General features: G+C 46.6%; 1 protein-coding gene across 2 annotated transcripts; it reads left to right on the top strand.

Moving 5' to 3' along the window:
* Positions 1 to 2,680: 2,680 nt before the first annotated feature.
* On the top strand, positions 2,681 to 17,301 carry LOC148534376 (transcription cofactor HES-6-like). 2 transcript variants are annotated; one of them, XM_088466818.1, is made up of 4 exons: positions 2,681 to 2,900; positions 6,395 to 6,490; positions 12,844 to 12,919; positions 16,611 to 17,301. In XM_088466818.1, the coding sequence occupies exons 1-4, from the start codon at positions 2,844 to 2,846 to the stop codon at positions 16,916 to 16,918; spliced, it is 537 nt and encodes a 178-aa protein (XP_088322944.1). In that variant the 5' UTR covers positions 2,681 to 2,843; the 3' UTR covers positions 16,919 to 17,301. The 2 variants fall into 2 exon arrangements, with proteins under 2 accessions (XP_088322944.1, XP_088322943.1); XM_088466817.1 differs by having other exon boundaries at positions 12,841 to 12,919.
* The last annotated feature ends 841 nt before the right edge of the window (positions 17,302 to 18,142 follow it).

Below are 18,142 nucleotides of genomic sequence, written 5' to 3'. Positions count from 1 at the left end.
ATGTGGGACTTGTGGATGAAGCCCTTCATTCGCTTTGCCAGGATTCCAGGGTGGTCAATCTGTTGAAATCAGACCACTACATTTTGGCCACCGTGCTCGATCCTAGGTTTAAAGCCTATGTGGTGTCTCTCTTTCCGGCCGACACAAGCCTGCAAAGGTGCAAAGACCTGCTGGTGAACACACTGTCAGCTGAAGCGGAACGTGACATGTCAACAGCTCCTTCATTTTCTCCCGCAACTGGGGCTTCCAGGAAAAAACGTAGGTATCCTAAGCAACCCGCTGGCAGTGATGCAGGGCAGGCAGGACCAAGTTTGGACATCTGGTCCGGACTGAAGGACCTGGCAACAATTTCTGACATGTCTACTGTCACTGCATATGATACTGTCACCATTGACAGAATGGTGGAGGATTACATCGGTGACAGCATCCAAGTAGGCATGTCAGACAGTCCATACCTGTACTGGCAGGAAAAAGAGGCAATTTGGAGGCCCCTGTACAAACTGGCTCTATTTTACCTGAGTTGCCCCCCCTCCAGTGTGTACTCCGAAAGAGTGTTTAGTGCAGCCGGGAACCTTGTCAGCGAAAGGTGTAGGAGGTTGCTTCCACAGAATGTGGAGAAGATGATGTTCATCAAAATGAATTATCAGCTCTTCCAGGGAGACCAGCCTCCAGAACGTACAGAGGGACCTGTGGTGGTGGATTCAAGTGGGGACGAGTTAATACTTTGTGAGGATGAGGATGTACACACTGAAGAGGGTGAGGAATCGGTGGATGAGGATGACATCTTGCCTCCGTAGAGCCAGTTTGTGCAGGGACACATTAATTGCCAGCTTGTTTTGTGGGGGCCCAAACGAACCAATCATTTCAGCCACAGTTGTGTGGCAGACCCTGGCGCTGAAATGATTGGTTTGTTAAAGTGTGCATGTCCTGTTTATACAACATAAGGGTGGGTGGGAGGGCCCAAGGACAATTCCATCTTGCACCTCTTTTTTTTCTTTGCATTATGTACAGTTTGGGGCCTAGATTTTCAAACTGCCATCCTGTCTGCCACTGCAGTATCACGCCTAGATGGGTCACGTGTTTGTGCCGCCCACTCGTGTCGCTTAGCATAGTCATCCAGCTACCTTGGTGCAACCTGTTGGACATAAAAACACTATTGTGAGGTGTGAGGTGTTCAGAATAGACTGGAAATGAGTGGAAATTAATGTTATTGAGGTTAATAATAGCATAGGAGCAGAAAAACCTACAAATTCTGTGATTTTAGCTGTTTTTATGCTTTTTTTCAAAAAAATACAGATCCAAAACACAAAACCCAGAACCCAAAACACGGAAGGGTGGTTTTGGCAAAACCAATCCAGATCCAAAACACGAAGAAAGATCCAGATCCAAAACACAAAACACGAAAAGTGGCCGGTGCACACCCCTAATATATATATATATATATATATATATATATATATATATATACACACTCCCGTGTGCAAACAAGTGTGATGGGTGATTACATATACCCTAAAAAGGTACAGATCAAACAAAAGGATTGTAGGGTAAGCAACTTCTCATTCCACATGTTTTCAGTCTGAATTAAAGGAAAGAGAAGACCAACAGCAAAGTTGCTGATCCAATTGACTAAAGCTGGCCACACACTAGACCAACTTACATCCAACCAGCCAACTTGTTGATTGGTTGGAATGAAAATCTGGTAACGTATGGTAGTAACTGATGATCAGCAATTTGCTCCTAAATGATAGAAAACAGATGAAAATGGTCCTTCAGACAAGTTTGTTAAATGTTTGATCTAAACTATTTGTTCAAACAACACTTTTGGCCCATTTTCCAGCATTTAGGAGCAAATTGCTGATTGTCATTTGCTTTCATACCTTACTAGATTTTCATTCCAAACCAATCAACTAGCTGGCTGGTTGGACAGATAATCTTTAGATGTGTGGCCAGCTTTAGCCTGCGATGATAAACATTGGCAAGGTGGGATGCAGAAGTGTGCTGTGGCTGCTGGGCAGACGGGGGATGTCGGTTAAGATGCCATGCTGTAGAATGCAGCATGGTGCCTCCCTCCCTCCCATCGGACCCGTCATCGGCAAGTGTGTATTCACTTGCCACATCCCTGGGTACACATAGTCTGATGTGCACCCTGCTCAAGTGTTGCAGCAAAAATGTTTGTACATGAGGAAGTTTCTTCCGCTGTATTACAAAGGTTTTCTAAGTTTAATTGATACGTTATAGCGAATTTGTTTGTTGCTTATAAAAAAAAATGGTTTAAAACATGAGCACAAGTGGGTGTAAGTGTCTGATGTGTACCTGGCACATATGCTAATGCTGCCAGCCAGTGCGCTTCTTCAGATAACTGGTGCTTAGCATGTGGTCGCCATTGCAACGTTTTTAGTAAACGCAGTTTGCGCCTACGATTTGGGTGCAAATTGCAGACAGCTCTGCATCAGGCCCCGTGAGTCTGCCAATTGCTCATTTTGTACATAACAATTCCATATGAATTGCATTCCTGTGAGTGACGAGGTTACAACGTGACACGGGTGTTTTAGGGGGATGCTGTGGGCTTAACAAAAGATCCTGATCCGGACATCTGTGCCTGGGATCTTTGAATAGAGAGAGAAAAGAGAGAGCTATTCACATGCTAATGGGGCCTGTATATAATGCTAGAGCGGGAAACTGTTGAAGGGACAGAATAAGAACAGGAACACAGCAGTGGGAAGTTAGAGACAGAGCAATAGAGAAGCAGGAAGATTTGGTAGCAACCAGTGGGGAGACATTTCAAAGCAAGGGATCACACTAGTGTCACTGAGGAAGCTGGATAGTATTAGCAAGTTGCAATGTCTACAGCACCTAAGGACCCCTTGAAACTACCCAGTGCCAAACAGGAAAGAAAGGTAAGAGCTGTCCTCTGTGACAGGTAATCACTGACATGGCTCTTTCACATATGGGACCTTGCTCATATTTTACATTTACAGCTATCATATGTACAGCAGACACACAACATAACCACTCCACACAGCTCAGGCAAAGCCCAGCACATTTAAAACTCCCACCCTGGTGGAACAACTCAGTCCCAGCTCTCTTTACACTCAGGTCAGTGACCAATGGCAGTTACTTTACATATTCCCATGTGTAATCCCCCAATCATATCCTGTTTACACATGTTGTAGCCACACCGCAGCACATAGCGGCTTGGCTACGGTTACACACATAGGTACAGAGTTGGACACACTTCATATTCACAGCCTGGCATTGCTTATTTGCCAACTGGACCAGTACGCACCCATCATGCTGAGCCCGGGTATTTCAGATTCACAGCATGCAGTGTATACAGTGTAAGCAGGGTTGCATTAACTCATGCCATGCTACAGGTTGGCTCCACAGGTATCGGCTGTGCCAAACTATATATCTGTAAAGCTTTGGTAGGACAGGTATATGATCAATTTAAAATACTATTGCCGACTTTGCCTAACCATCACTTTTACCCATGTTGCTAACATTAATTACTATAACCAAAGGATTCAAACAGTTGCATATGTATTCGCAGTCAGTGACTCTATCCTTCGTTATGTGTATTTCCATTTCTTGTGTTTACATTACGTGCACATATTTATTAGGCTAGCTTTTCTACATCTAAAGCTATGTAATCACTTGAAGGGCAGCCAAAATGTAAAGTGCAAACACGGTTGGTGGTTAGCATTACTGCCTCACAGCACTGAGGTCATGAGTTCAATCACTGGTCATGGCTGATCTGTTTAGAGTTTGTATGTTTCCCAATGTTTGAGTGGGTTTTCTCTGGATGCTCCAGTTTCCTCCCACACTCCCAAAGTATACTGGCAGCTTAATTGGCTGCTGGCAAAAAGTTAACCCTACCGCGTATATGTCCATGTGATAATGAATATGCAACTGTTTATAACTGTTAATAACTAAACTAATAAGGCAAGCTTTGTAGTGCTGAAATCTATTTCTGACATCTGGAAACATAAATATATATATATATATATATATATATATATATATATATATAATATTGCTCCTCTGGTTGGGTGAATGTGACAGTGACTATGCACTGGCTGCACAAGGTGACATTATATAACTGTCTGGCAGAATCAGAGCAATGCAATGCTTAGCAATGACAATCACACCATACAACCTGCAGATAAGCTTGTGCTGTTTAGTTTTTGTAGCATGCCTTACACATCCGGCACAGTCCTTGATCACACTAACGCAGTGTTGGCTAACCTTGACACTCCAGCTGTTGTGGAACTATATATCCCAGCATGCCCTGCCACAGTTTTAGCATGCCCTAATAGCAAAACTGTTGCAGTGCATGCTGGGTTATGTAGTTCCATAACAGCTCGAGTGTCAAGGTTAGCCAACACTGCACTAACGTGATCTGTATTGACTATGGCTATCAAGCAGAATGTCCTATATAAATGTGCCATGTTTTAAAAGGAGAATTAAAATAAAAATTTAAAATTTCACTTTTATTGTTAACCTGTGAATTTCAACAATTTTATAGCATTGTTTTTAACAAACTAAGGGGCCATTTTATCAAGGCATGTTTTTGGGATATCCCCCTAAAACAACCATTTTTGGGGGATAGGGGGTACCTGCAGAAATTCAGTATTCCCTGGATGTATCTACAGTGGACCACAACAGATATCTGAGATATCCCCCATTTTCTATTGCAACGGGTTCTCAGGGCCAAATGTAATAGTTTGTCTGTTTGGTAAATTGCGAGTTTTGTGGTAAACTCGCACTTTTTCACAACTCTACAATGTAATAGGGTGTCAGTTCAATAGAACTCACATTTTTTCAGAGTTACTAAAATTCGGCATTTTAAAATTCGCATCCAGATGTTTTCCCATTTAAAACAATCAACTTGCCCAATGTAATAGGGTGCGAGTTTCAAACTCGCAAAAAAAAGTTTACTAAAATACACCAAATAGATCAGCTTCAGGGTAGCGAGTTTATCCTGAGCAGGTCACGGTAACACAGAAACATGCATGTGTCTCATGACATGCAGCCCTCCCCCCTCCAAAAGCATAACCAGCCCCAGGCTCTGTCCAGCCTGTTCTGGTTCTAAAAATACAGGGCGAAAATGCGTAGGGGGCCCCTGTATATTAAGAACCAGAACAAGGCTTTGCTGAGCCAGTCCTGGTTGTGGAAAAACAGGGGACAAAATGAGTAGGGGTCCCCTGTAAGTTCCCTAACCAGCACCGGACTCTTTCTAGCGGGGGAGAAATGCCACAGCCAGGAAAAACCTTACACCAGTTTCCTCGGCCAAAGCAATAACCCTGACTGCTAGTCAGCCCAGGCCGGGGATCCCTGGGGAGGTGGAGACCCCCCAAATAAAGGGGTCCCCCTCTCCAGGGCACCCCAGGCCTAGGCTGATAGACCGGGGTTATTCCCGGCACTCCTGGCCATTGGGTGCCGGGTTGATAGTGTAAATGTGTTGTGTAAAAATTAGAAGTGTTAATATTGTCTTTAGCTGTGGTACTTTACGTCCCAGCAAGCCTCCCCTGCATACTGGTACTTGGAGAACCAGAAGTACCAGCATGCGGGGCATTAAGGGTCTCCTGGTACCTTTAGTTCCACAGCCAAACAAATACTTCAAAAAACACAACTCACACCTTGTCAGAAAAAGTTTATTATAACATACATGCACACACACACTCACACTAACTGACACACATACTCACCTTCTATCCCTGATGACATCATGTCCCCTTGTCCAGTAGGATTCCATAGGGGTACCAATAATAGATAATCCATACTCACCTCTCTTATGCGATGTTCCTGTCGTCTTCGGTCCCTGTAGGCATCCAGGGGGTTAAAACAAAAAAATCGGAAAAACCCGAAACCATGCCAGACAGGAGGAAGGTATGTGTTTTCACATACCTTTCCTCCGTGCAAATGACTGGGGCCCACATGCATCCAGTCATTGCAGGAGCCACCAGCTAATCAGCGGGCATCTCCGTCGGAGCTGCTCACTGATTGGCTGTGTGCGGTCAGCTGTCTCCTCCATAGACTTCAATGGTGAGAAATCTCTATTGAAGCCTATGGTGTGAACCGCTACATTGTATCCAATGATGTAACTACAAGGTTACTTGAGGAGAACCGGCTCTCACTGGCTGCAAGGTCCACATTCTAGCAATTACAGCCCTAAGTAAGCACTGCAGCTGTGCCGCTATCTTGTTCCATAAAACCATGCACTTTGGCAATTGCACAATTTGAGAGGACACAACAAGAAAAAAAAAACATTTGGAGCTGCCCTTGGCTTTTGCATCTAATAAATAAGGCCCAGTCTTTTATCATAAATAGTAAATGCACATTTTAGTTTAGATTATCATTACATGAACATTTCTGTTCTTTCTCCACATAGCTCAGAAAGCCGCTCATTGAACGCAAGAGAAGAGAGAGAATCAACTCTTACCTGGAGCAGCTGAAAGAAACTGTGATAAGGGTGTTTCATCTTGATGTAAGTAGCCAGCTGTGTGTAATGTACAGCAGTGGCGGAACTAGCGAGTGGTGGGCCCAGGTGCAACAATATGCTTTGGGTCACCCCCAACACACACATACATGCACGATATATATAGGTGAACACACACATACCTCCAACATTGAGGAGAATGGTGTTGGGGCTTTTGTGCATGTGCCAATAACCAGGGGTGCCGAGAGGGGGGGGAGCGGGTACAGTTTACCCGGGCCCGGGCTTCCAGAGGGGCCCGGCAGGGGCCTGGCGGGGGCCCGGGTCTGGCGCAGCCCCCCCCCCCACTTCCTCCCTCCCTCTGCAGCAGCCCAGCACACAGCGTGTGCTGGACTGCAGCGGGAGATTGCTTGCGGCTGCTAAGTAGCAGCCACAGCAATCTCCTATGCCTGAAGGGGGGAGCGATCACACTGATCACGCCCCCCACTGGCTTTGCAAAAATCTTTTTTTTTTCAAGGGGGCATGGCCACGCCTCGTGAAATTAGGCCACGCCCCCCTTTACCGGGGCCCGGCGTGGCTCTCTACGCCCCTGCCAATAACTGTTCATGGCCTAATGATGCACAAGGCTACGTGCTCTGGTGTACACATTTGTGGGGTGTGACAGCGCTCATGCCCCAGTTCCCGTCATACTGAGGGCTTGCCCAGTTCTCCGGGAGCTGTCCCCAGCCTTTTATGGCACAGTGTAGATGACACATGATTGCGTGCTTCATCCATTCACTGTTGCTCTGCTATGCCTTTGCAGAGCAGCGGTGACAGAGTGACCCCTTAACCTACTCCCTCGTCCACTGGACACTGCGGCCAGCAGATGGGACAATGCATAAAAAGCGGGACTGTCCCGATGAAATGGCATACAGGTCCCAAATAGTATATGTAACAAGATAAAACATAGTGCAAAACCGCTTTACAAAGTATATAAAAACTTTTATTAAAAAGAACTCACAATATATAAAAACATGTAATGCATATATTATATACACACAATCTCCTGGAAATTTGTTGGGCCTACCATGTGTAAACAAAGAATGAGAGGAAAATCAAATAGGGAGAAAAGTCCCAGACACTCCGATCCCCTCCATGTGCAGCCTCCTCCAGCCACGTAAGCAGCAGCAGGAGGTCCTGGAGTCCCACTTGTCCCAGTGGCTCCTCATCTCCTTGGTCTTGGCAGTGGGGATGGTCACGAGACCATTACATCATATTCCCGGTGCTGGTGGCAAGAGAATTAGGGGAGAGGGGACCACATGCTGGCCTCATTCATTGTTACAGGAGGCCAGCAGCAAGTGGCGAGTTAGTCAGACTCATTATAATGCTACCGGCCGTGAGACCCTTCATTGCGAAAGGCCCCAGTGTAATGGATCTACTGCACTGCCGCTAGTTCCCCCCCTGAGGTACAGGCTAGTGTATTGGACCTGGTGCAAACTGGATCTAGGGGCCTCTTCCCCCAACTTCTACACTTACCTCTGCCGTAATTACCTTTTCTTTGTCCCCCGCGGTTGGGGCTGTTACCGCAAGTGAGGAGGGGGGCGTGAACCTTTGGTGTGAGAGACATGCTTGGCAGAAAACTTGCTTAATTAACCACTGACTATCTGTATATATATTACATAATCACTAGAGAAGGTGTAATAAAATGTATGTAAACCAACAGCAGTGATGGAACGGGCCGTTGTGCAGGGAATCGGTATGTAATGCCGGCTGTCAGGATGCCTCCTGTAACAACACAGACAGCGGCATCCCGATGGTTAGTAAACCTAAAAAAAACCTAACCCTGACCCTTCTACACTGTCTAAACCAAACCCTCCCCCCGCGGATAACAGTAAGGGTGCTCCGGACTTACCTTGTTTGGGCTGGCATCCTTCTGTATTTTGGAGTCTCTTATGTCCCTTGTCGGGCTTCCCCTGTTGGGATTTAGACCGGCGGCATCGTGGCCGCCGGTCTCATAACTACATCCCATTGTGCAGGTGTGATGTTATAACATATTCAAGCCCTACTTGTGATTGCTGCTCCACAATATGGGGGAGATGTATCAAACCTTCTAAAGAGGACAAGTGGAGAAGATTCCCATAGCAACCAAATCAGCTTCTACCCATCTTTTTATAGAATGTACTAGATAAAAGATAGGTATAAGCTGATTGGTTGCTATGGGAACATTCTCCACAAAAATTCTAAGAGAAATTCTAGTGAAATTCTGCCCGGAACACATTCCAATAGTGGGGCCGATTCTTTGGTCACAGCAAAAAACAGGAGTAGAGTTGCCCACACACTAGGCAATATTTTACACGATCAGCCCGATTCCGATGCATCGGGACGACAGATCGTGTAAAATATGTCCTAATCGTGAGTCTCTACTCACGATGCCGATGCGTGCACCCGCTGGTTGTACATCGCATCTCCAGGTCTTGCCTGCTGCAGGCAAGATCTGAAAATCTCGGTGACGATGCACTGGAATAGTATAGGATGCACGATAGATCGTGGGTTAATTTGGATAGTATTTAACACCAATAGTATTTTACTCCTCTTTTTTTACATTGCTCCCAACTCGTATTCAGCCCTATGACTGATTTTTTTTTTTGACCATTGAATTATTATTATTACATTTTATTTATAGGGCACCACAAGAGGTCCGAAGCCGTACATACAGTAAAGGGTACGCAGAACATTACATTACAATACAGTAACCAACTTATAAACAGAGCACAAGTAACAATTAGCAACAATTCTCCATACACAATACAGCTGGAAAGGTGAAGGCTTTCATAGAAGTGCTAGAGAAGAAGGCTGTGAGACAGTGGGGAGGAGGACCCTGCTCCTAGGAGCTTACAATCCCCATCTACCTTCTACACAATTATTATTATTTTTTTTAATAAGGAGTCTCATTAGTTGCAATGATGCAGAGTGGCCTAGAAAGAGTATCAGGTGATAACAGCTAGATAATGCACAAATCAGTGTACTTTACATGGATTCTGTGTATTAACGCCCGATGACCAGTGTTAACGTCCTTTAACACGTTCATTTAATGGGCGTCAACACAGCTATAGGGTGCAAAGGGAGCCTAATTAAATAGCCTCAGGCTATAAAGCCAGGGGTTGCTTCAATTCTTCACCCCCGACAATTTATCTTGGCTAATTGAATTCCTCCCTAAGCAAGTAAACCAATGTTCATACTAAGGTAATGCTAATCATTAACCATTACTTAGGTTCTCTAATCAGGTACAAACTCCTTGGAGCACACTGAGAAACACCATTCCTGCCTCACAGAGCCCTATGGGAAGATTTTTTCAGAGATGTGTATAGTTCCTTGCACTACAATGAAGTATGCAATCAGGGGCTATAAGCAGAGTATTTTCTTTGTACTGCCTATGTTAACACTGGTCTATATTGGCTGTAGGTTTGAGATCCTGAAAAACGAACCTTCTGTATATATTTAGCTCATATAAATAACATAAGTGGTCAGAAAAAGGTTAACATCCCATAATAAACACATAAACATACATAGTATAACCAGTAGAAGACAGACTTTAGCTCTCTAAGCACACATTCTGCCACCTCATGGTAAGATGCCTGTCTCTTCTTGCTGGCAGCTGCTCTCTGGTCCAGTATGCTGATTGAGAAATTTATGCCACTGGGCATGCACAACAACTCTGTTGCATCCCTTATACTGCATGTTGTGGCAGCATCTCAGTAAAATCTTATTATATACTACTGCTATTTTGGTCACGATTCAAGCAGCTGGCTTGGCAGGAGTAAGGTTTCCAGGTATACAAGAATGTATACACTTATTATACACTACACAATGTTAATGGGTTTGCCCTTTACATCACTTTAATTTATTACCTTGAACATGCCCTCCTGCAACTCTTTCGAAACCCAAAAGTTCAATTAAAATTAATCGAGACAGTAAGAGGAAAGTACAGGATTACATTATTACATGCGCACAATGTGCCTAGGAATTTGCTACTTTACCAAAGAAACACAGTATAGAAAGAGACCCAGGGCTAAATGTAACAGAGTGCAAGCCGGAGCTCCTGTGGGAATACACGAAAGTATGCCCGTATTTTAAAAGCAGCAAGCGTGTTAAAGGCTAAACCAAGCTGGTGAGTTAGCCTATAACATGCTTGCTGCATTAAAAATATGGACATACTCACATGTATTCCCACAGCAGCGCCGACTCGCACTCTATTACATTTAGCCCCCAATCTCTGTTGGCCCTCTGCTCAGCAAGGAACAAAACTAAAGGTCACCCCTCTCTATTGCTGAGGCGCACTCCATTAAGTCATCTCCTTCCAGACGGAATGCAGCAAAGTCATAAATGCGGTCAAACCCCCGAGAATGCAGTTTTTGGGTGTTTGACAGCATTTCTCATGTGCATCAAGCTCCAGAATGTATCGCATTGGATTGTGGTGGGCAATGCCATTGCAATCGGACCCCTCCAGGCACCCTCCATGGCGCATGAGCAGAATGACACCAGAGGGACTTCTGGGTCATAGACCCGGAAGTCCCTCACTCGCAAAGGACCGCTCTTACTGAGAGAGCTGTCCTTTGTGTTTTTGTTCATGCATCCCGGCGTCATTTTAGGCTCTTTTATCAAGATATAGGATACCTTGGAAGAACGTCACTCTTCTGAAAACAATAGCGGCGCTCGGAGGCTTAAAAAAGTTTATGACTATGTTTCACATAAAAAGACCAACGTTCCGGGGCTCACATGCCCTCTTGTCAAGGTAGGTACACAGAGAACTAAAGGTAAGCGTATTTTGGTATCTGTGTACTCACCTGGACAAAGAGGCATGTGAGCACCGAAACGTTGGTCTTTTTATGTGACACATTGTCATAGAATTGTTTAAGCCTCAGAGTGTTGTTTTTTGGTCCTATCTAATTATATAATATATATATATATATATATATATATATATAACTGCACATAATGGTGGCACTCGTGATAAATATGACAAGGACGCAGGATCGATGCCAACTGTGCAATGCTTTAATGCATCGTCATTAGGGTACATATATATATATATATATATATATATATATATATATATATATATATATATATATGTAAGTTCTGCACTCTCATCCAAATTAATAGCAAATGGCGGGGTGCTCCTCAATGGATACCCCAGAGGTTCCCAAACTTTTTTGAACCACGGCGCCCTGGAGTATAAGCATTGTTTTCATGGCACCCCTAAGCCAAAAGTTATTGAGAAATTCAGAAAAATTGTAATAAAGTAGTAAAGTGAAGTAAATTGTGCTTACCTGTAATCCTTACGTTCTGATGGTGGACAGGATTGTGCTTCTGTTTGTCCATATTACATTGACCATAAATAATTTGATTTGGTGCTGGACCACCAACCTGAGGCACCCTTGCAAGTGTCCCAAGGCACCCCAGGGTGCCACGGCGCACAGTTTGGGAACCACTGAGTTACCCTATAGGCAACCATAGTATATATAGTCTGTTCCCATATCAGGAAGTTGGGCATCTCCGAAGGCAGATAAGTTCAACAATAGCTTATTTTTTAAGCAAAGACATTGCCAAAGCCACAGTCAATTGAACCTTCGTCCACACTGTGCTTGGAGAGGCTGGAGGCTTCTGGAGTGCTGGGAAAGCCCCAATGTGACATTGCCATGCCCTCTTCTAGTATGACCATGCCCCCTGCTCATGCTTTTGTCACTCTCTGTCCCTACTGCAAAAATACAAATGTTGGGAAGTAAGGTAAAATTATAGTAGCTGAATTATGGGACCTCCCAAAGGGGAGATGCAAGTGTCAAATTTAGAGGTCTGGCGATGCAAATCACATTATCATACTTGCCTTTTCTCTCGGAACTGCCGGGAGGCTCACGAAAATTGAGTGTCACTCCCAGCATCCCGGAAGTGTGGGCAATTCTCACGACCGGCCGCCACCAGACCACTCCGACCCCCCGCCGCCATCCTCTTCCTCCCCTCAGCCGCACACTTATAGAATACAAGAGGGCGGCATTACTCAGCGGGGACGAGGACGCGATGATGTGATCACGCGCCACGCTCCCCGCTGTGCCTGCTCCTGGAGGGGGAAGCCAGATTGTCAGCAAGTATGCATTACTATAGCCCCACCCCTACAGTGTAATCATCATGGTGCCATGATTATGCAGTTTGCATGGTATTGTGTCTAGGTCTGGCCCACTTTACTAGGGAAGAGGGTGGGATCCGGGAGAACTCTCTGAAATCCATGAGTCACCTGAACATTCTGGGACAGTAAGTTAGTGTGGATAAAATTGTACTTGTGCTACGACTGTATTGTGCTTTATATATGAGGATACTGCAATACATGGAATGCAGCCGCAATAGCTGTACTACTGTTATTGTTTTAGCAGTCTAAGCTGGAGAAAGCAGACATACTGGAGATGACTGTGAGACATCTGGAGAATATTCAGAGGAATAGATCCACAGGTGAGACATTGTTTAGTTCTATCAGCAGCAGCACTTTTCCTTTCTGTCACCAGAGGGGGCTGTGTATATGGGAGAACATCATGATGACAACAATATAACTAATCCCCTCTGGGTGTTTCAGCCCGTTGTATAAAGTTATTCGGCTATTTGATTAACCAGACTTGTATAAGCTAAATGCCAGTAGGTAAGACAAGCAGTCTAGCACTTTGTGTTCCCATTTCCGATGTTAATATTGGGTCTGATTCTCACTCAGCCAGATATCGAGTTTTTGCATACAGGGCATGCGCAGATGCGAATGTACATTTTTGCGTATGTCCGTTCTATCATGAGTGGGTCAGAATTTGGGCAGATCTTTCTTTCTGTGAAAAAGAGCGTTTCAGAGCGGCAACTGGGTGGTGAACATACAAGTCTGTCATGGGAATGCCGTGGGCGTGTCATGGGAGTGCCGCGGGCGTGTCTCTAATGCTCTGTGCGAGTCAAACGTACCGGGAAAGGAAGCCTGTTTCTTCTAGCATGAGGCTGGTGCATGTGCTAATAATGATGATGATGGTTACGGCAGCTGGTGTAAAATCAAATGTGTGCACGGCAGACGCATGGACCACCTCATTAACCCTATGGATAATCACATTCCCATAAGGTAGTAAATCAGCCTTTCCTGGACTACTACAGTTACTTTCCTGGACTACTACAACTACTACAGTGTCTCAGAATCAGCTTCATTGTGTGCAAATTTGTATAAATGTTGCAGAAACATACTGTAGTTTAAAAGCCTGCAAGTTGCACTTTCATTATTTTCTTGTAATATTTTAGATGTCAACTACACAGCTCCATAAATAAAAACAGCAACAGTGGCATCAACACACTATGGGTCAGATTCAGAGTTGGCAGTGGCGATGTCAGATGCAAGCGTCCAATGTTTTCAGCCTGCGCGTGTGTGCCGATAGTTACCACTGTGAGATGCAGAACGATTTTTAGATGCAAGTGTTGGGGAGATCAGTTGGCATTCCTGTGAGCGGATAGCCAGATGCGGGCATGAAACTAAAACAGCGACTGCGTCTCAAGATGCAGTAGCACTGACACAGGATGCAGTGGCGGGCTGGGCCGGGGGGCAGGGTGCCATGTGCCCCCCGGGCCGCAGCGTCATGTGGGCCGCGGTGCAGACTGCGTCACTGTGACACAGACTGCACCGCGCGTGTAGCGCTGACCGGACGGAGCTCGGTCAGCGCTACACAGCACAAACACACAGCCGCCAGCTCCGGCAGCTGTGTGTTTGCTTTAGCAGCTGATGACAGTCAGACAGACTCTCATCGGCTGCTGCTCCCACTGCCAGAGCCGGACATCTTCCGGCTCCCGCAGTGGGTAATGGGAGTGACGCGTCACTCCCATGACGCATCACTCCCATAATGCAAAGCGGCGGATGGAGGAGCTGATCTCGGCGGCGGGACCCGGAGCAGGAGCGGGTGTCAGGTGTGTTTTTTTATTTTTTTTATTATGTCTCTACTGCGGGGGGCGGGGACTACAGGGAGCACTACAGGGGGGGAATACTACTGGGAGCACTACAGGGGGGGAATACTACTGGGAGCACTACAGGGGGGGAAGACTACTGGGAGCACTACAGGGGGGGAAGACTACTGGGAGCACTACAGGGGGGGAAGACTACTGGGAGCACTACAGGGGGGGAAGACTACTGGGAGCACTACAGGGGGGGAAGACTACTGGGAGCACTACAGGGGGGGGAAGACTACTGGGAGCACTACAAGGGGGGGGAATACTACTGGGAGCACTACAAGGGGGAGACTACTGGGAGCACTACAAGGGGGGGACTACTGGGAGCACTACAAGGGGGGGACTACTGGGAGCACTACAAGGGGGGGACTACTGGGAGCACTACAAGGGGGGGGAATACTACTGGGGGCACTACAAGGTGGGGACTACTGGGAGCACTACAAGGGGGGGACTACTGGGAGCACTACAAGGGGGGGACTCCTGGGAGCACTACAAGGGGGGGGGCCTACTGGGAGCACTACAAGGGGGGGGGCCTACTGGGAGCACTACAAGGGGGGGGCCTACTGGGAGCACTACAAGGGGGGGGGAATACTACTGGGGGCACTACAAGGGGGAGGAATACTACTACTGGGGGCACTACAAGGGGGGGGACTACTACTACTGGGGGCACTACAAGGGGGGGACTACTACTACTGGGGGCACTACAAGGGGGGACTACTACTACTGGGGGCACTACCTGGGCAGGACTACTACTACTGGGGGCACTACAAGGGGGGGGACTACTACTGGGGGCACTACAAGGGGGGACTACTACTGGGGGCACTACAAGGGGGGTACTACTACTGGGGGGGACTACTACTAGGGGCACTACAAGGGGGGGACTCCTGGGAGCACTACAAGGGGGGGGCCTACTGGGAGCACTACAAGGGGGGGGGCCTACTGGGAGCACTACAAGGGGGGGGCCTACTGGGAGCACTACAAGGGGGGGGGAATACTACTGGGGGCACTACAAGGGGGAGGCATACTACTACTGGGGGCACTACAAGGGGGGGGACTACTACTACTGGGGGCACTACAAGGGGGGGACTACTACTACTGGGGGCACTACAAGGGGGGACTACTACTACTGGGGGCACTACCTGGGCAGGACTACTACTACTGGGGGCACTACAAGGGGGGGGGACTACTACTGGGGGCACTACAAGGGGGGACTACTACTGGGGGCACTACAAGGGGGGTACTACTACTGGGGGGGACTACTACTAGGGGCACTACAAGGGGAGGGGACTACTACTAGGGGCATTGCATAGGGGGGAGGGGACTACTACTAGGGGCACTACATAGGGGGGAGGGGACTACCACTCTGGGCACTGCATCGAGGGACCACTGCTGGGGGCTCTATATAAAGGGCAATAGTGGGGGTACTGCATAGGGGGAAGACTACAACTGGGGCCACTATTTAAGGGGCACTGCATAAGGGTTACCACTACTGGGGGCACTATATAAGGGGCTTACTACTGGGGGCACAAGGGGCACTGCATAGGGGGGATCACTACTGGGGGCACTACTCGAGGCCTGCATAAGGGTGTCCTCCTTTGGCACAGGGTGGCACTGCATATGGGCACTACGACAGGGGGCTGCCCCTAATCTTTATTTTTACCTTACATTAATCCCATATGGACCCGCCTCCTCCCTAGAACACTTGAGGGGGGGGGGGGCGCCGTAGCACGCAAGTTCTTTTGGGCACCCTGGCTACAAGCTACTCCTCTGCCAGGGCCGCCTGCATGCATTTGCCCCCAGGCTAAAAGTTGCCAGCCAGCCCCTGACAGGATGCCATGTTCAGATGGGGAATTGCACCTGCCATAGGGCTGGGGCAAGTTTTGATGTTGCAACTGATGGTGCACTTAAATAAGCATAGAGACAGAACAGCGTCACTGCCAGTGGGCATCTCAGTAGGCTCAGAGTCGGTTGCGGCATTAACATAAAGACGCAGACGTGCTTGCGGAAGAAGCTGCAGCCACGTTGTGTGAACCCCTGAATCAGGCCCAATGAGGGGACACTGCACAAGAAGCTACAGTAATCAAGACTGTATTTTTTATAAAATCAGATAAAGTGCAAACAAACATTTAGGGTTATGATCTATCACAATGATCCGTTTTTTTACCTGTGTATTTTGCTTCCAAAGGAGAAACTTCGCAGAGTGTGGACATCCAGCAAAGATTCAGCACAGGATACATCCAGTGTATGCATGAGCTCCACAATCTGCTTCTCAACTGTGACTGGATGGACCAAGCCCTTGGAGCACGTCTTCTCAATCACCTGCTGAAATCTCTCCCCAAGGCCAGAGATGTCAAATCTGAGCATCCCTTCGTCTGTGAGGAGGGTGCTGGAAGGACAACCTCTCCAGCTACCCAGGCTGACCCTGAGACAGAGCCACATACTAAGGAACACTGCCCCTTGATGGGCTCACTGCAGATGTGGAGACCCTGGTAATGGTGTAATGCCACCTTAGTGAAAGGGGTCTCATAGACCAGATTGGGTAACGTCATAGGCAGACTCATCTGTTTCCCTCTCTCCTTAGCTTGTTTATTTGCTCTCACTGTGTGTCCCCTGCAGTTACACTGAGTATAGGAGCAGAGAGAGAACTTGTTGTTGGCCCTAGATTGTCGTCCATACAATATATATATGTATCTTATAGATATGCTTTGTTTAACACGTTGTGGTGCACACCCCATTAGGTGTACTAAAGACCAGGTGCTTCTGGCAGGAGCCCCATGTTTGTAGCCTGCATTGTAGAAGGCTTGTTCTCACCCTTATTTATTTTAAACTTTTCCAAGTAACATTTCTATTCACATGAGATCGTTTACACCTTCCTATTCCTGAATAAATGTAATATATGCAGAAAACTGTGTATTCTTTTAGCATCTATAGTTTTGGAAGGCCAACAAGAATTTAGGACAATGGACAGAACTATGATGAATGACTAGAGCACAGGCAGAACTGAGTAGCCTGTTTCTGACATGAGGGGGAGCGAGGGTGCCCTAGGTCCATCCAAACTATCATATAATGAAGGTGGATCCTCAGTGTCCTCACACCTCTCCATGTGCCCCATATAACAACCCCCCCCCAAAAAACCATCCATTTTACCTGTGTTATGGATGTACTTGCACTATTTACAAGAGACCCCTTGAGTTTGCTGATGGATCATGAAATAGGCAGGGATCCACAGAAAAGTTTAAGAGGGGAATTCAATATGAAACGTAAACTTCGCTGTCGAAGTTTACGTTTCATATCGGAGCTTCTACCTGGGATAAAGTATCGGGCGCGCGCCCGCTTATCCCCGTATTCAATATGAAACTAATGAACACGGGAGCCTGCGCAGTGGGATTTGCGCAAAGTTACGAAATTTTCCTTAAAAAAAATTGTAAGACCCCCTAAAGTTGTAAAAACATGGGGGATCACTATGGGTAGCACCGTTTTAGCCTGCAAATGAAAGTCGGGGATTTAAATAGCCGCAGCAGGTGTTTTTTTTTCTTGACATTGAAGAAGTGTTGCAGAAGAGCACTTAGGTTATTTTTTTCGTTTTTTTAAGTGGTCCCATCAAATTTGGGGTACATGAAAATGGGTACTAGCATATTTTGATGTCCCTAAAGTAAGTTTTTAAAAATTCTGTAACTATGCACCTGCCGCTAATAGCCTATTCTAGAATACACCTGC

The sequence above is a fragment of the Taudactylus pleione genome, unplaced genomic scaffold, assembly GCF_031769625.1.
Source record: "Taudactylus pleione unplaced genomic scaffold, aTauple2 ptg000066l, whole genome shotgun sequence".
Lineage (NCBI taxonomy): Eukaryota > Metazoa > Chordata > Amphibia > Anura > Myobatrachidae > Taudactylus > Taudactylus pleione.
The sequence above is the reverse complement of the archived record's forward strand: the minus strand, read 5'-3'. Positions and strand labels throughout refer to the sequence as shown.